This window comes from Neomonachus schauinslandi, chromosome 7 (genome assembly GCF_002201575.2).
Source record: "Neomonachus schauinslandi chromosome 7, ASM220157v2, whole genome shotgun sequence".
Taxonomy (NCBI): Eukaryota; Metazoa; Chordata; class Mammalia; order Carnivora; family Phocidae; genus Neomonachus; species Neomonachus schauinslandi.
This window is the reverse complement of record NC_058409.1, coordinates 9,587,165-9,606,719: the sequence shown is the minus strand read 5'-3', so window position 1 is coordinate 9,606,719 and position 19,555 is coordinate 9,587,165. Positions and strand designations below refer to the sequence as shown.

At 41.8% G+C, this 19,555-nt stretch overlaps 1 protein-coding gene and 1 pseudogene across 1 annotated transcript in view; both read right to left on the bottom strand.

Annotated features, from left to right (window-relative positions):
- LVRN (laeverin) overlaps positions 1 to 19,555 on the bottom strand; it is a 64,933-nt gene that overhangs the window by 1,564 nt on the left and 43,814 nt on the right. The window contains exons 13-19 of the mRNA XM_021701893.1: positions 18,049 to 18,104; positions 14,922 to 15,075; positions 13,203 to 13,297; positions 10,915 to 11,022; positions 9,641 to 9,808; positions 9,283 to 9,420; positions 3,345 to 3,420 (exon numbers count right to left, since the gene is read on the bottom strand). Of these exons, the coding sequence (XP_021557568.1) occupies positions 3,345 to 3,420; positions 9,283 to 9,420; positions 9,641 to 9,808; positions 10,915 to 11,022; positions 13,203 to 13,297; positions 14,922 to 15,075; positions 18,049 to 18,104 (795 nt within the window). The remainder of the gene's footprint in view (positions 1 to 3,344; positions 3,421 to 9,282; positions 9,421 to 9,640; positions 9,809 to 10,914; positions 11,023 to 13,202; positions 13,298 to 14,921; positions 15,076 to 18,048; positions 18,105 to 19,555) is intronic.
- On the bottom strand, positions 985 to 1,110 carry LOC123325455 (annotated as a pseudogene).

The window sequence follows — 19,555 nt, the reverse complement described above, 5'->3', positions numbered from 1 at the left end:
GGGGGGGGGGAAGGGTAGAGGAGAAGCAGACTCCCCGCTGAGCAGGGAGCCCGATGCGGGGCTCGATCCCAGGACCCTGGGGTCATGACCTGAGCCGAAGGCAGATGCTTCACCGACGGAGCCACCCAGGTGCCCAAAAAGTAAGTTTTGAGCAAAACGTAGGCTAAGGAACCACGAACAAAACTCCTGCCCTCTCCCACAGCTGCCCAGAACCCAGTACCACATGCAGTGTGTGGGAGGCGAGTAGGGGTCTGTGGGATTGTCGGTGGGGCTCCATGCATGCTGGGAGCGTGAGGCCAGGCTCCCGCTGGGTGCCATACGAAGACCAGACCATATTTTCAGTATGATCCCGTGAACAGAGAGATGACAGCAGGACTATAATCTATAAATGATTACTACATTTTTGACAAGGACATTCACAGCAGCTAATTTACTTGTTTTCAAAATGGCAAAAATTTCACCACAGCTGAAAGTATTTTTGTTGTTTTTTTTTTAAAAAAAAAACTGTCAGTGACTCTAGAGTTTTGGAACTCCGAGGACTGCTAAATTTATGGGCACTTCATTCATTCATGAAACGGCAAACAAAACTTCCCTGGGTTCTCTAGACACAAAGAAGAACGGAGGCCCTTCGTTGCCAACACAAACTCGGCCTTCATTCTGGAGCCTTCCTTCCAGCATGCCTGGGTGCCCCTCCCTCTCCTGTCCAGGGAACCCCTGATAAGTCAGGTCCTGGCAGCTCAGCCTCAGGCAGGCCAAAACTCACACATAGAGAAGTCCTTCAGGAATTCGTGATTCTTCCTCTCTCATAATAACAACTACATAGCTGACTGCTTCTCTCTCTCTCTCTCTCTTACTCTCTCTTTTGGCTCACAATCAAACTTCAGGCCTTTATGACCTATATATTTATTGGTTTATTTGCTGGGGCAGGGGAGCTGATTTTCCTTCCTTCTTTTTTTTTTTTCTTTAAACCAGGTCGATGTGTGGAGTGGATGGAGCTTCCTGCTCCATAAATCCCCTTAATATCTTATCCTTGGATAGAGGATGTATGAGATATTAACCTGATAAGAACAGACACTACCCTTGATCTCAGCCAAAAGGCCAAGAAGTGATTGCTTTTCCTTCCTTATTTATACAGGCCCTTTCTGTTCATACTAATATAGTTCCGGGCCACAGTGTTTAATTTGTGCTCAGGCATTTTTTTCAAAAAATATTTACTGAACTCAACTGAGATGAAATTGATGGACAAGAAACCGTATTCACTTGAAGTGTGACAAGTGAGTGCTGCTCATTTTATATGCCCGTAAAACACAGAGCTAGGATCTAGCTACAGTAAAGTACATTTCCGTCACCCACATATTCCTTCAGGCGCTCTGCAATGGAGCTCTCCCTCCATCCCAGGCAACCACTGATCTGCCTTTTGTCACGAGAGATTATATTTGCATTTCCCAGAATGTGTCTGGTTTTTTTTGTTTCTAACTCAGCATAATCATCTTGAGATGTATCCATGTTGTTACACAAACTTATTCTTTTTTTTTTTTTAATTGCAGGATAGTATTCCCTGGTGTGGATATATTACATTTTCCCTATCTAGTCACCTACTGATGGATGTGTGGATGGTTTCCAGTGCTTGGCTAACGTGAATAATGCTGCCATGAACATTTATGTAACAAGTCTTTGTGTGGATATGGGTTTTAATTCCTCCTGAGTAAAAACCTAAGGATGGAACTGCTAGGTCACACGTGTCTAAGTAACATTTTAAAAGACCGCCTGTTTTCCAGAGGAGTTGTACATGTTACCTTCTCGCTGGCAGAAAAAGAGAGTTCCAGTTGCCTTACCTCTTTGCGGTGTTTGGTATCGTAAATCTTTCTAATTTTACCTATGCTCTAGGTGTGTAGAGGTTGTATTCATATATTACCCTTGTTTTAGTATGTGTGTGTGGGGGGGTGTGTTTGATAGATATTTGCTTTGGCCCCTTAGTTTACTTTCTGGATACAGGATCCCCTTTTCTTTCCAGAACTACTCCTCCGCTAACCCAGTGCCTGTGGTTTGGGTGGGGCTGGCTCCAAATGCCGGCACATGACCCAGGCTGAGCCACTGGAGTATTTCACACACCCCCCCCGCCCCGACACACACACCGGTCCACAGTCACTGGGGCATGTGGACCCAGGTAGGACCAACCAGAGTCCTTCCGTGGAGCTGGAACTTGAAGTTGGGTGAGCAAGGACTCCTCCTCCTACAACTGAGAGGGCTACGGACAACAGAAGCCTGGGGCTACGTTTGCCTCCTGTGGAGAAAGCCTGCCTTAATTGTCCATCAATTTCATCTCAATTGAGTTCAGTAAATATTTTTGGAAAAAAATGCCTGAGCACAAATTAATTACTTAAAAAACAGTAATTAATTCAGCCGAGGAGGAAGCAGAGCCTAGAAACGGCAAGCTCCGGGTCACCTGGCACGTTCAGTGGGTAGAGCGTGCGACTCTTGATCTCGGGTTTGTGAGTTCGAACCCCACTCTGCGTGGAGAGATTACTTTAAAAATATAATCTTAAAAAAAGAAAAGTAGCCAGGCCTCTTCTAGGTTCTAGAATACAGGTCTGACGAAAATGTGGTCTCCCTCCTCAGGGAGCTCCGTAGAGCCTCAGGGAGCAGACCCATTTATACACCAATTATAGTATAAGGTGGTTAGCGCTATGATACAGGTATTCAGAGGATAACTGAAGAGCGTGCAGGAGGAGAGGGTGTAAATCAGTTAATTAAAAAATTCCTAGACTAGGTGGTTGGAGCAGGGTCTTAAAGGATAACTAGGAATCATCCAGCCAAGGACAGGCAGGGTGAAGCCACCCAAATCGGAAGGTAGGGCGTTTCCAAAATCTGGAAAATGTGAAGCAACATGATAATTAAAGAAAATCTGTAAACGGTACGGCATCACTGGAGGCAAAGTGTTGGGGAGCGTCTCCTACACTCGGCGGTGAGGCAGGCAAAAACTGAAGCCAGAGAGGCCGGCAGGGGCCAGGTTATAATGAAAAGAGTAAAAATGTCTTCTCATCACTTGATGAGTTCCTGAAGCTTTGACAGTGGGGCAAGGACTGAGGGCCGAGAGTCCTAGCCAGAGGGCACTGCAGTCAAGCGAGGTGAACAAGGATGGTCTCTACCAGCAAGAATGGTCTCTATTTCAGGAGCAAGATGGAATCGAAAGCCATTTCTTGCACACAGTGAAAATAACCCCAACGGAGGCACGGAATATAGTTATTCCAATAAGCCTGTCATTTGCAATTTTAGCAGCTCCAAATTACATGAAAAATGGCTTCTAAATTATCATTATAATTCAGGATATCTAAAGTACTTACCTCTGTGATCTGCAAGTCTGTACTTATGGTTCTCCCTATTATATACATGAGAGTAACCAGCGATTGTGTTCCGTACCTACAAAGCAACAAGATGCTAATCAGAGGTGGAAAATGTTTTGCAAGATAAAGCTGTATTTTATAGAGCAGGTAGATGCCAAGTGCACAGCCCCTCTTGATTCCTACGTCCCAGATCTATGCAAAAACATGTATGAACTAGTTTAGCTTCATCATTTAATAGGAAATCTATTATATAGAAAATCTTATCAGCACTAAGGAAATATTCATAGGCAAATATCAATTTGTGTCCACATAGTTCTGAAAGCTTTACTTAAATATAAAAAGCGCTTCTTAAAAACCGCAACCATTTTTATCTTTTTAAATGAGGTGGTTAAAACAGATGTCATGTACCTCAAATTAAGACAACTTAAAAGGGGTAAGTAAATATGCAAATTATGCTCCTTAAAAAACAGTAATTAATATGGGATCAGTTTCAGAAACTCTGCCTAACCTACCCTGAAAGCTTATTTAAAATTTTGTATTTGCATATGCTTTTTGGAGAGAGGATCCATGTCTTTGAAGATTCTCCACATGTTGGTGATTACCAAAGGGCTAAGTACTCTGGCTCCACTTTCTCGCCCTCAAACAGGCACCATGATTGAAACTTCCCCTCTAGTTTCGAGTCCTTGAATGTCCAACAAGGATCATCCAGAAAAAAAACCATGAAACACTGTTATGGAAAAACAACAGATACATACCTGCCCGAAGCCTTGCTGTGGTTAAAAAGGTAAATAAAGACTTTGGGATGCATTAAAGAAGAAAGAAAATTAAAATAGGGTTAATGTTTTGGACCCAACAAGAAAGGGTTCAACTACCATTCTGTTCTATCGATGGTAGATAGTTAATACACACGATTGACTTGCTTTAAAAACGTATACTTGAAATTAAAAATTGCAGGAGTTAATGTTGGTATGATACTCCAAGGTAAAAGAACCTCTCCGTAACACCTGACTGTTCTCCGTTTGTTTGTGCTTCTATTTCTCTGTTCAGCTGTGTGCTCCCCATCATGAAACCCAACAGAGAGGAAGCGGGAGTGTGTGCAAGCTTTCATGCTTAGCCAGCGTAACAACATTTGAGGAAGAAATCAAGGCTTTGGTGAAAAAGAAGGGGGTAAGATTCATTGTAGGTCAGGAAACTGAGCATACTTTGTATTCTATATTCAAATAAAACTAGGGTTTTCCTGGAGGCTGTGAAGCCTACATGGTTTTAAGAAAGCCAAAAGCAGGGGACACCCAGGTGGCTCAGTAGGGTGGGCATCTGCCTTCAGCTCAGTCATGATCGCGGGGTCCTGGGATCAAGCCCCACATCGGGCTCCCTGCTCAGTGGGGAGCCCGCTTCTCCCTTTGCCTGCCACGCCCCCTGCTTGTACACTCTCTGACAAGTAAATAAATAAAATCTTGAAAAAAAAGAAAAGCCAAAAGCACCTGACCAGGATGACATGGCAGAAACCCCATTTCTACTGCCTAAGTAACAACTCATACAAGTCCTACTGCTTCATCTCTATACACACATTCTTCCATGAGACCCATCCACAGCTGTGGGGCCAGACGCATCTTTCCCTAACCTGCAAGATGTCTTTATGGTCAGTGGAGGTTTCCTCACTGGGATTGGGACTCAAAAGATCATCTTTGGCCCAACAATGGACTTAAATACCCCACAGCAACCAGTGCAATGCTCCAAACATGGGAGTGAGGGGCAGGACCAAACTGAAGTTATTTGCCTCAAGACAGTATTCCCAAATACAGTTTCAGATCAGGCTTCCTGGGAAGTACATGGGGCCTGAACTGTTGCTGGCCAGAGCCCTCAGCTCTAACACTGGACCAGCCCCATCTCCTCTGTTCCAGAGCCCCGAGTTCCAGCCACCTACTGTGACCGGTCCCAAGTCAGATGCTCAGTCCTGCCCCCGGGCATTTGCTGGCATCCTCTGGTCCATGCAGAAGGTCATTTTTTTCCCACTGTTTGTTCAAATCCCACTTAAATCCCATTCTTCTCTTTCGGTCCCCAAACCTTCTCTGGCTCTCCTCTACAGCGTTTCTCAGGTAGCACGTCCTCATCACCTTATATCCCTGACAAGAGCTTAAACTAACTGGACCTTGGCATGGCAAGATGATAACTGTTTATTACAAGAAAGAACCTTGGAATTGATCAAATAGGATACCTTTCATTTTATATAAGAGGAAACCAAGGCCAACATGTCAACTAACAGGCAAACAATAAACAGTTGTTCTAGTTGCATTCCAGAGGGGAGTGTTGGAGAATTCCGTTTCTCGTCTGTTTCTCTCCCAGAACAACTGATCTCCTGGCAAAATGACATTCTGTTTACATGACATAGACAGTGAGTAGCAGGATTATGGCTGTAAGATGTAGGAAAAAGGTACGGAAAACTCTAGATGTCCTTCTGTGGGGCTTCGTGGGGTCTTTACGATGCTAGCATATACTGTGAATTTGCAAAAGTGGAGGTTAACACAGATGGTTCCCAAACTGATCAGGCTACTGTCTTTCGTATTCCATGAACAATGCTCAGTGAAACATACTGGAGAAACACGAATTTCGCAACTAACTTGCTAGGAATCAGTCACATTTCAGGAAGTTCAGAATAAGTCTTTTTCACATAATTAATGTAAAATTTAATTTGTCAGAGGCATTTGTGCATTGATCCTTTATGTTGTCTTTATTATTATATGAAGACTGGTAACATGTTAGTCTTCATGTTAAATATAACTGTTTAAGTAATGACTTAAATGTTCTGATGTACAAAGAATTAAGTAAGCATTTTTGAGCCATTTTTAGGGTGTATAACATTTTGATTATTAACTTGCACTTTTATTTCCTTCTAACAATCTATAAATACTATCACTGTTCATTCAAACAGAATCATTTGCACAATTCAGCAAGACTGATCAATATTAAAATTACTATTAAATAAATGAATAAAGAGTAAATTTAAAAATGTATTAGTTGTAGAAAGCAAACCTATTTGAGTCTGAAAGACTTTTTGTAGCAGAATGTGAGAGAGGAGTGAACTGAGATGAATTTGCGATAAATAGGCATCTATTTTATGAGCACGACATCTTGTTGATAAGGGATTAAAATATTCAAGCCATGGTTAAAAATTCATACATTTACAGTTCTAGGAGCTTCTTTATTTTTTAAGATTTTTATTTATTTATTTGAGAGAGAGAGAGAGACAGAGCATGAGTGGGGAGGAGGGGCAAAAGGAGAAGGAGAAGCAGACTCCCCACTGAGCACTCAGGGAGCCCGATGCGGGACTCGATCCCAGGACCCCGAGATCATGACCTGAGCTGAAGGCAGACACTTAATCTACTGAGCCAGTGAGGTGTCCTATAATTCTAGGAGCTTCTTGAGTTCAAAAGACACATTTAGAGTTAAAAAAAAAAAAAGTGGGGAATTCCATCCATTTAATATAGTACACACATCATTGAAATAAATTGCCACCATCACTTCTCGGCCCTTTGGTTAAAATCAGATGTAAATAAACCGCCACACGATGGACTTTCCCGAGAGTGTTGCCAACGTGTTCCTGTTCTCTAAACACAGAAAAAAACAGTTCTTCTGAGGAATAAAAGTTAAAACACACTCCAAGTCAAATTGAGAGCGATCTTTCCCATGAGTTGCTCAAAGCCATTTTGGGGGGTTCTCTCAGCACATGTGCTGTGTGTGGTAGAGGAAAAGGGGATGAAAAATGAACCAAGGGGCGGGTTTACCCCTGGGAGCACACTGTCCAGCTGAACTCGGCAGTGATGGCCATGTTCTGTACCTGAGCGGTCCAGCATGGTAGCTGTTGGTCACTTCGTGCTCTTACAACAGGACTCGTGCAATGGTGGAGCTGGATTTTAAATTTTCTTTAATTTTAGTCAATTCAAATTTAAATTTAAAGATCCACGGATTAACCGGTGGCTATCATATTAAGCAGTGCAGCCTTAGATGATTTTTTTAATCAGGGGTCAGCTGGTTTCATGTTAAACCATACCAGCATCACCCCGGGAGCTGGTGAAAGGTGCAGATTTCCTGCCCTACTTTGGTGGATTCTGATTTTTAAGGAGGTAGGTGGGCTTGAGAGCCTTGAGGTTACTGAACCACTCTAGGAGATTTCTAATGTTGTGCCTGGGCTCACCATGTCACTTTGAGCCACAACGACAGTAAGTATGACGTACCAGGTGCCAGGCACAGCTAAACACTAAGCCTGGCTCAAAATCGTGAAGCTCTGTCTTCCTCAGAGCCCAGCAGTGCATAGGAAGGAACAGAGGAGATCACCGTTGGGCCCTCCGGCAAATCATCACACAGTTCTTAAAGGAGCTGTGCTCTCAGCGTTTTAATTCCACAACTGCTCCTCAATTGTTCCGTAGGAAACAGTCAAGAACAATAGCTGAAGTGAATGCCCGTGGGCATTACGAACCACAGCAGCAGAAGGACAGGCAGCCTCATGGGCCAGGCAGAGCCAGACCTAGAGGGGGTACGCAGGGACGGGGCTTCTGTGTCAAACTCCAGGGAGAGAGAACAGAAACAAAGAGACAACCCTGTGTGGCTGGAATCTCTGAAACCTCAGGGACCAAGGGGACCAATGTCAATAATTTTCATTTCAATCCCAGCTCCCCAGTTCCCAGTGGGACCTAGGAAGGGGGGCATTATCTTTAACGACTTAAGCAAAAATGGAAGACATCATTTACCCCCAAGGTCTTTGGAATCCGAGGAGATTTAAGGAATTCATAAGGCTGCCAGAAGCAATGAACTTAGAATGATAGATAATTTAACAGTGGACATAAGGTCAATTTTCTCAGTAAGTGTGTTCTGCGATGAGCCAGGAAAATGGTACTATGCAAACAAGCTGTTAGCTACATGTTGTAAATTTCTGATTTAAAAGCACATTTTTTTTGGTGTTTAAAGGAGTTCAATAAACATTTACAAAAGAAAAACTTTGCAGGATTTTGTTTTGTAAGAGAGCCATATTCATATTTTTTTTTTTAGAAATGGGGGTGCTGCAGTGCATGGAGAGAGAGAGGGAGAGAGAGAGAATCTTAAGCAGGCTCCACGCTCAGCAATGCAGGGCTTGATCTCACGACACTGAGATCATGTCCTGAGCCAAAACCAAGAGTCGGATGCTTAATTGACTGAGCCACCCAGGAACCCCCTATATTCACATTCTTAAACATTTATATTCTAAATATACTTTCTGTTCCAAAAGAATAAACTTATTTATGAAAGGTACCTTCCAGCTTTACAGGTGTTTGGATCTGCTAAGTATCTGCTAACTCTAGCAGATGTGAGTACGTGTAGGATGCATTATTCTAGGCTTTCAGGAATGTATGATTAAGTCACGTGCTAGAAAGACGAACCATCAAGGGCATGCTGTCTGATTTTTGCATGTCAGTGTACATTTTACCCAACAGGGGGTATGAAGGAAGCAGATTTAATCTTAAAAGGTAAGAAATATGGAAAGTTCGAGAATATGGAAACCAGATACGTAAAGGGAATCTGACAAATAAGACACAAGCAACAGCCAGACTGACATAGTCACGAACATTGTTTCTTGTAATATAGTGGTCTACCTCCCAAAATAAGTGAATGGTTGGTGTGTACTCACACCAAAAAAAAAAAAAAAAACATGACTTGTTCTACTCTATGTCTCTGATGACAAACTTAGTGGGCAAAGCCGGGAGACAGGTAGGTATAATCCCAGGCAAACCCATTTTCATACAGAAAGCCAAAACTGAGGGTAAGTGACCTTCTCTTCCACAAATGAGACTAAACGCAAGAAAAATCATCACTTCTCTGGTCCGTGCAAAGGACTTTTGTAACCTAGTCAGACTGAGGTTGAACATCTAGCACCAAACCAATGACCAACCTTGCATTCCCTTCTTACCTTTCACTCACAGCTTGCCAGTTGTTGACTAGAAAGTCCTTTGCGATGTACCGGCCCACTTCAGATGCTGCCACAACCTCAATGATATTTGTTTCATTAAAAGCAAAAGGAGATGCAGTAATGGCGTACTCCATATATCTGCAAAAATGCATTTGCAGAAAATAAATGCACAAACATTATCCAATAGAAAGAGCAAATTTCAACAAGTGGACTTAAAATCCCATATGGTGCTAAGTCAGGAGGGCACAAACAGGTATTCTTTGAGTTCCTATAGTAGCACATGTTCTATTTTTCTCCCTTTGGTCTATTAATTGCATTCCTCCGCCAGGAACTCCGAAGATAAGTTGACCGTAATCACCTGTTAAGTATCCATGGGTCTTTACTGCAGCTCATCGCATAAGCGAGTTGAATCCTTTCTTCTTCCTTTGTTTTATTAGCGTACATATTTAACAGAAAGTCCCATTCTTCCTCACTTCCCAAGGCGATGCCATAACATAAAATTACACTTTTAATCGGAGAAGGTATTCTGTAAGGTAGAACATGCAGTGATATTTCTCATAGTAGTTACGTGATATGTTTATTTAGATTTTATATTTTTAGAAGGATGTACCTAGAAAAAAATGTTGAGGTCTCAGATGTAATGATCAAAAGTAGGGATCGAGAAAGCCAACTGTGGAAACTGTCATTAGCATTAATATCGTGAGACAAGAACATCAGATTCATTTAGAAACTAAGGAGTTATAAGAAAGAAGGAAATTATAATAGTTCAATCAACATACACTGATAATTCAGCTTGGGCTCATATATATATATATATATATATATATATATATATATATACACACATACATATATTTTAAAGTAATCTCCACACCCAATGTGGGGCTTGAACTCACGACCCCGAGATCAAGAGTCAGATGCTCTACCGAGCGAGCCAGCCAGGTGCTCCTTATCTCAACTCTTATGATCACATTTCTTGAGAGTCCACCTGAGGTGATGCATTAGACATAACACAGTAAAACCAGAAATAACAGTCTTCGTCTCAGCTCTCAGAGGGAATGCAAACTCATAGAGAATGAGCTCCTTGGACACACTTATATATAAATCACAATAATAAACCATCGAGGAACAACCGAAATAAGACTCAAGGTACGCACAAATGGGGTGCCTGGGTAACTCAGTTGGTTGGGCGACTGCCTTCAGCTCAGGTCATGATCCAGGAGTCCCAGGATCAAGCCCTGCCTTGGGCTCCCTGATCAGCAGGGAGTCTGCTTCTCTCTCTGACCCTCCCCCATCTCGTGCTCTCTCTCTCTCTCATTCTCTCTCTCAAATAAATAAATAAAATCTTAAAAAAAAAAAAAAGATACACACAAGTGCTTATTAGGGGACACGCTGACAATTAGCGGCCCAGGGTGACAACACACTGCATAAATTCGAATCCACTGTCATACCCAGACCTACGGTAGACAATGCAAAAGAAAAAAAAAGGGGAGGGGTATTTGAAAAAAATAGGAGACAGACTACCCAAGCAAAAACAAAACAATCACTCCCAGAATGAGAACATCGAAAAGGGAGAGAAATTATTGGTGTTGAAACAGGACAGAACCAAGGGCAATCCAATATGAGTCTTACTCATTCTCTGGATGGTTCGCCCAGTTTTTGAAGAGTTCTCTTGACAGCTGAAGACAGTCTTCAAGGCCCAACCAGCACGCAGTTTCAAAAAGTTTTTCCAGGGCTACTCTTAAAGGAAAGCACAAAGAAAAACATTTTGTTTTGCTACATTTATTTTTTTTCCTACTCCAAGTACATGTGTTTCATGAGAGGATGGGTATTTTAAAATATCCTTCCAATAACATCAGGGTTTGTGAAAAAATAGCTTTTGTGGATGGCAAACTTATTTAAGGCTCAGAGAAATATTTGCTGAGAGGCTCTCAGGCACCAAATAAACTCCTAAGACTGGTATTTTTTGAAAGTCGGAAATAAATTACTGCCATTCTTCATCTCCCTCAAACACACGAGGGAGTACACACACTCCACATCTGTTATCAATTTAGTTTTCCTCCCTTTCTTACAATAATTGCCTTATGGATAGAAAGAAAAAAGACTTGAGAGTATTTGATCTAATACCCTCAAAAATGAAGTTCTTTTCTCTATACATGGAAAGGAGAGGGAGGGGTTTCTTTCTCTTTCCTCAATGTGCTTTCCCTTGCTGGAACTTTTGTTTCTTCCTCTGCTCTATTTGGCTATTTATGTTCGTGTTCAGATAAATAAGAGAGATTTTTGTTTTGTTTTGTTTTGTTTTGACAGCTGAGCAGTACTACACATTATTGTTCCGAACAAAGTAAGTTCAAAATGGGTTAGCCTGGTGATGGGTATTAAAGAGGGCACGTTCTGCATGGGGCACTGGGTGTTATGCACAAACAATGAATCATGGAACACTACATCTAAAACTAATGATGTAATGCATGGTGATTAACATAACAATAAAAAAATCAAAATTACATTAAAAAAAAAAAAAGAATACGGTGAAGAACAGTAATCAGTCCAGAGAAGCGATGCCTGGAGGTGTGTCTCTCCATACTCCCAACTCTCTCTGACTTGGATTCAGAGGAAAGGAACTCAAACTGGCCCTAAATTTCCAGAAAATGCAAGAGCCAAATCAGGGTTGCTTCACCCTCCAGTTGCAACCTCAGCCTGGCCTGACCTTCCGATAAGGAGAAGTAGAATGTCCAAGGGTGGAGGGCCTCTGAAAGACAGTTCTGAGCATTCATTTACCCGCTCCCTCCCTCTCCTTCCCCATCCCAAGTTGGATGCAGCAAGACGGGGTTTTCTATGAGTACACAACTCTCCAAGTTTACTTGGAAGACAACTGGCCCCAGGAAGCTAAAAAAAGCAGGTCACTTGAGTCCAATTTAGGAGAGCCAAGGATATGGCTGGCTAACATTTGTGGTGCCCTGAGTGAGCACACTTTTGTCCTCCGGTTCACGCACCCAACTCATCTGCCCACTGACTATTCCGCTAGTCCTCACCGTCTCCCGTCTAAGTGTCTAGTCAACCCCAGGTCCTTCCAGTTGCCTGCCCTAGCAAGGAAATATCTCCCCTCTCGGAAGGATACCCTTGACAGAGAATAATCCCATTTTGTCTATTTTGTATTTCTTGTTTGGTCTGATTGATTTCAGCCTGATATTGATTAGAGCTGTAAACATAATCCCTGTACTGTTATAGATAACAAATTCCCTCCCTAAATCTAGAAGCTCCCCTCACGTCTCCCCTCTCTCCCTACAAATCTTGGGTCACAGGAGGCTGGGGATACTGCAGCCTTATTTTACCTTTCACCCCCTTCCGAGACCATCATGACAACATGCTTACCGCCCTCACCAAACCAATAATATGGAAATCATTTGCAATACTTGCTCATGCTCACACACAAATGACTAAAATATTTCAGGCAATGTCTCTCATCATATTTGTGTAATGAATGGCAGAATTTCTGTCACCAATAACATACGGAAAGGACTTTTTTCTCTTCTGGCCTCCCTATGCCTTCAATGCATTGGTATAGGCTGGTTTTAAACAGTACAACCCTTCACCAATGGTAGGACACACTCACAACTTCAACCAGGGGCCTAAGATTTGAGAATACAGAGCTATAGATTCCTGTGTGTCCATGCGTGTACTTTGCAGGTAAATTAAGATCCCAAACTACTATTTCCTACTGGGGAACATGTAGCTCACCCATCCCAAAGACGCTGGTCTCAAGGAGCATACAAAATCTCCCAGTTAAATCATAGGTATCGAGGTCTTCCTAATATACATCTGGAAGGCTGTCTCTTAACATGAATCATTTTATTCAATTATAAACTGAATTGAATATAAATTGAATATACATATTCAATATAGAAAAATAAAAAAATACTTACAGGGCTAAATAGTCGTCTTGTAACACTGCCACATTTTCACGAATGACAGTTGAATACATATTCCATATCGAGATAAGTCTCTTTAACAGATACTTCTACAAACAATAAGGAAAACCTGCAGTTAGCTATGGCTCACAACACTGAATTTGCCTGTATTTCCCTTTCTCTGAAAAGACAGGAATACAGGAGTGACAGGTATCTCCTGAGAAGTTGTCTTTGTTACTAAACGTGTAACTGGTTGATTTTGTAGCCTCTCTACATTCAGGTTCCTAACTGGTACAATGGAATTGCCAAGAATACCAATATTACAGTTTGGTGAGGACAAAACAATATTACATATGTGAATATGCACTGCGAACGTAGGAACTCGATAAATCTTAGCTCTTATTACCATTTCACATCACCTGGAACATTTTCAGGTGTGTTCAAGATAGAGAAAGAAACATAAAATTTTAAAACCACTAAAATTTCTACCTTAACATTCCCATGCTTCGTATCTACACCTCCAAGAAAAATTGGGACAACTGATTTATGCTTTGGACAATTTTGAGCCTTGAGTCTGAAAAAAATTTTCTTCAATTGAGCTCTCAGCTGGGTGAATAGCAAGGTTATGAAAGTTATCCATTTACAATACATCCCCAAGCACGAAGTAGATGCTATTCATTGACATTCATTAAAAACAAATCCTAGGGCACCTGGGTGGCTCAGTTGGGTAAGCGTCTGCCTTCAGCTCAGGACATGATCTCAGGGTCCTGGGATCGAGCCCCGCATCGGGCTCCACTCAGCAGGGAACCTGCTTCTCCCTCTCCCTCCGCCCCCTCCCTGCTTGTGCACTCTCTCTCTCTCAAATAAAAAATAAAAACAAATCCTAGTTTTTACTTCTTTACCCAGAACCAGGCATCAGAGTTTATCAATGAGCCACCTTGATCCCACAGTTAAGTGCCTTCTTTTCTGGGTCACTGTCCCCCCATGCAAGGACGTTTCCACCAGCTCTTTGGACAGCAGAGGAAAGAAAGTCTGGACCCGTGAGGTACTTGTGATCTTGCCTTCCAATTGCCCCAGAAGCTTGCTTGGAATGATCATCTGGCCCACTTTCTGATTTGTTTCTGGTCCCTAGCTCTCCAAAGGGCTGCTCCCTAACTGTTGCTTTGGTTTGCCCTGAGCCATCTTTCTTAGGATCACTGTTTAAGATCTAATAATGGAAGTTTTCTCCTTTTCTATTGTTTCAGTTATGATGGTGTGTCATTGCTTGACGAATTCCCATTTTCCTCTCTCACTTGCCAGCAGCAAAAGCAGCTTTAAAATGTTTACTTTTTCTGGAACATGCCTCTCTGGTGAAGCGCTAGTCCTGTAGTTCAGAGTATTTCAATGATGAATATAGGGTTGTTAAAAGTCTTCCTGTTTGACTAACAATCTTTTAGGAGAATAGTTGCTATCAGAGAAAAGGCATACCATTTCCATCCACTTCTGGGTTCTTAGGGCACACTGTCACTTCACCAAGAACTAGAGGACTTTCCAAGCTTCTCTCATACTCATCTCCTAGACCACGTCTATGACTAAAGTATGACTAAGAGTAACCAGTCATTCCTAAGAAAATTAATATATATTTGGAACTCATAGACTATGACTTGGGGGAAGAGGTGTTTCACAGATGCTGTCTAGTTATGGAAAGAGGGAGAGAGGACTTTTTCTAAACCACACAACAAAGAAGGAAATTACCTTTAATAATGGGTATATATCATAGCTGTTCGCATCAAAAACAAGATCCTTGGTTACCAGGTTCACCAAGACCGCATACCATACTATGATTTCATCTTCTTCAGCAAGGTACTTGGTTAAATCAAGGGCTGTTTCAATCTCAATATAATTGTTTCTGTTTGGTTCAAAAAAATACACACTCAAAAAACCTCCACTCGCTAAGTAATTTGCACACTTTCCATATTTGTCCCATGCTTCGACGCCTGACTTTAATAAAGTATGTGAAATCAAGAAGCTAGAGGTCCCAGCTCCTTGATAAGGTAGGAGCCAAGCAATGCTGACAGACCCTCCATTACAATTTGGTACATTCAAGTGCCCCAATTTTTGGAGACTAGAGGAAAATCCAGGCCAACTCTTGGACTGCTCAGCGGGCAAAAGAATATTTGTGCATTTCATACGCATTCTTATGAGATTATAATTTCCATTCAACAAGTATTGATTAGAAGTCATTATCTAATGCTCTGCCAGATACTCACAGGAACACAAACTAGTATGTAGGACACAACTCTTGACTACCATTGGGGATCTTATTCTTTCAGGGAGAAGCTGAGACTTAGGCATAAGAAGCTGTAAATGAGTCTGAGAAAAGGCAATGAATGTAATAAAAGTAGCAAAGAAGGAAAACCCATGTGTGTGATGGAAAAGTCAGGGAAGGCCTCCTGGGAGGAGGAAAGTGAGAAGGGCAGTGAAGCCTGGGTAAGATGGAAACGGAGAGAGAGAAAGAGGAAGGCTGCTTATGACAAAGAAGATAAAGCAGGAATCTGTGTGATGAGCAGACCAAGCAATCGAGGTGCAGGATTTCTTCAGTGTGGAGTTGAGAGATGGAAGCTGGGAAATAAGGTGGATCAAAACTGTAATGAGCCTTGAATGTCAGGATGAAGAGTTTACATGGAGTAGGAAGGTGTTTAAACAACACGGGGTGACATCACGAAGTAGATGCTGAAAAATTTTATAGCCACTGTGCTGAAGAAGACAGAATGGAATTTAAAGGAACTGAAGGCTGGAAGCTAACATAACAGACTAAGTAAAAGATGAGGGGTGCTTGGCTTAGCATGGAAGCAGTGAAGGTGGTAAGTAAGGGGGAGAATCCAAAAGACATCCTCAAGAAAGAAGAGATAAGACAGTTGGCAAATGGCAGATGGAGAGAGAGAGAGAGAGGAGTCAAGGATGTCTCTGATGTTTCAAGTTTGGGTGATGGGAAGAATCGTGGCACTCTGACAGAGAGAAATTGATAGCAGGAGCAATTCAGAGACAGAAAGAAAGTCCACTGTGTAAGGTCCTGAGTTTAAATGATCACAGGATATGCAGAAGGCAGGAGGGGACAGGTGGAGATGTAGACTTAGAAGTCATGAACATATCCCTTCACAAAGCTTTACTGAGTGGCCTGTATCTGCTGGGCACTGTACGTGCCCATAATAAAATGATCCCTAAAACCATAAGAATGCATGAGCCGTCCCAAGGAAAGAGAAAAGAAAATGATAGAACCATGATTGGTCTGAAGGGAGCACGGAGAAAAATCAGACACAAGAAAAATCAGACACAAGGGAACCGGGTTTGTGTCTCAGAGTCTCCAGAAACCAAGAGAAGTTTCCCGGAGGATATGGTCAACAGTCTCAGAGTCATGGTGCTCCTAGAGAGGGGTTTCAGCAAAGCAGCGGGTGAGGAAATGTGCTGCAGGTCATAGAGGGAAAAGTGGTAGAGAAATGAAGGATAAAATAAACAGACGTTCATTCAAGAAATAGGACAGGCCAAAGACAGAACACACTGGATAATTTATTATATACACTCCTTAATTTTACTGTCTGAAAATTTAAATTTTGGACACATATGAATTTATCTGGATGAATAAATGTATTGAATAAATGTAATAGAAATAAAATCTGTATTTCTGTAGTACACTAAAACATAGGCCATATCTCATTAAAATTATACCTATAGCCATCACCCTAGGGTAAAAAAAATCACTTCAAAATCTCAATTGATAGTCTATTTTTTTTGATATGTCAGCTATTTCCTTAACTTACAATGTCACAGAAAAATGTGAATGCATCTACAACCTTCCTAAATGTATCCCCTTTTTTTTTTTTATGTGGTATTTTTTTTTAATTCTTATGTTAATCCCCATACATTACATCATTAGTTTTAGATGTAGTGTTCCATGATTCATTGTTTGTGCATAACACCCAGTGCTCCATGCAGAACGTGCCCTCTTCAGTACCCCCCACCAGGCTAACCCATCCTCCCACCCCCCTCCCCTCTAGAACCCTGTTTGTTTTTCAGAGTCCATCGTCTCTCATGGTTCGTCTACCCCTCCGATTTCCCCCGCTTCATTCTTCTCCTCCCGCTACCTTCTTCTTCTTCTTTTTTTTTTTTTCTTAACATATATTGCAATTGTGCAAGACTGTTGAATCTCAGATCTGTACCTCTGAAATAAATGTATCCCTTTTGATATTTAACAGCCTTTACAAATGCAAGCCCAAATCACTTGTGTTTTCCCCTGAGTTTTTCTTCCTGATGGAAATTTAAAAAATAAAAATTCTAATACTTTCTGTGATAATCCTCCAAATATTTAAACACGATAACGTTTTCCTAGGCACATCTTCTCTACTGCATCGTTTTTAAAACTTCTCCTTTAAAGGAGGGGACAGGTGGAGATGTAGACTTAGAAGTCTTTTAAAACGCCGACATACATTTTCATCTTGTAAAACTGAAACTTGGTCCCCATTAAACACTAACTCCCCCAAACTCCCTCCTCCCACCTGCCCCCGGCAACCACCCTTCCCTTTTGTCTCTAGGATTCTGACTACTCCAAGGAACTCATATAGGTGGAATCATATAGTATTTATCTTTTTGTGACTGGCTTCCTTCACTTAGCCCAATGCCCTCAAAGTACATCCACGGTGATGTCCATCCCAGCAACTTCTATGTTCTAAAATTCCACTGTACCCATGGAACTTGATCCTAATCCGAATAAGCTGGGTCCTGTATAAACTGAAGAAGCAATTTCACTGCACGGTGATCAGGCTGTAAGGTTTTATTACATTCTCAAGGTACACTTAAAAGCCAGCAGTGAAGACAACATACTCACTTAGACAAGGAAAAGGCATCATCAATCAGCTGCAGCCTGTGGATAACAGGAATGGCCTGCAAATTAGATCCAAATTTGGGCAGGAAAAAATGAGAACATTTCTTAGCCATAAAATAATTCTGCAAAATCTTAACAGTGTTTCAAGATCAGGGTCGCTTACGAAGCCCTTTTACGTGAATTGTCTCACGCACAGGGAAATGGTGATCACTGAGGATAGTCCCCATGATTTATTTATTATACATCTGGTTTTGATAAATGATCCCTCCGGACATCAATCATAAGTCTTTCATCTGGCAGAGAGTTTTGCCAAAAAACTCCCTGAAAAACATGGCAAGGTGAAAACAAAAATGGGAAGCCACGTTTAAAAGGCTCTCCAGGATAGAGAGTGTACGTTCAATTGCATTACACAGTCCAAATAGTTGTCAGGAGAATTTTTGGCACGGGAAGCCTTAAGTATGTATTATTTAGCACTATTTTGGTAATACTGATGTCCTCTGAGCGGTGTCCGTCTTGTCAAGATTTTACTAATTTGATCCAATGCCACCAACAGAGTGCTTGGAATCACAAAAAGTCAAGGGTCCATTGCCAACACAATTGCTTAAGGTTGGGCTTGAGCCCCTTGGCATGGACAGGCCACGGGACTCTGTCTCAGCTAGAGGGGCCCCAGGGGCCCAGAGCCTCCTATCCCCTTCCTTCAACACCTCACGCATTTTCATGGGTTTGGTCCCAGAAAATCCATCTTCACAACACTCGCTTTGAGCTTCTCAGCAAGCCAGACTTCAACCTTTCCTTGGTCTCATTTCTTTTCTGGCAGTAATAACACTTCCATTTTCGAAATTAATATTAACAACAGACACGCTGTTTTATTTGCTCCCCAATTATGTAGTAGAAATAACTGACCTCAGTTTTTCAATAAGTAAGTCTACAATGGTTTCCAGAAATTATTGCTAGAATGGCATGCCCTTGGCTTGCATGGCTTACAGTGCCCTTAGAAACCAGTAAGAGGGTAGCTACTCTGAAAAAGATTCAAAAATAAAATGTTATGATGTGTGGATTTTCCAGTATATTCAAAAGCCTCCTAATATATTTTTTTAATTACTGAATATGTTCTGGTAGGGAATTGGGTCCCGCCTCTGTTAAACATGATACACGTATCACCTGACTAATCTTCACAATTCTTTATTTAACGTTGGTCTATTAAAACATCATTAGATGGATGGGAAAACCGAGGCATGAACACAAGTCTACCAGACGCAGAAGCCAAGCTCTGGACCAATACACCGAAGGTCATCTTCTGCTAGAGAGGTCGCTGCGTGTTTCAGAGAACTCTCGAAGACAGAGACACCAAAGACATCTTTTAGTTCAGTGCTCTAGCTTGAAGAATGGTGTCTCAGTGAACTAACTGCCCGTGGTTTTGGGGCAGAGCCAACTCTAGAGACTCTAGAGAGTCTGACACCAGCATCCATCTCCACCAGTGGAGATTTGGTTTAATTCAACCAATCAAAAT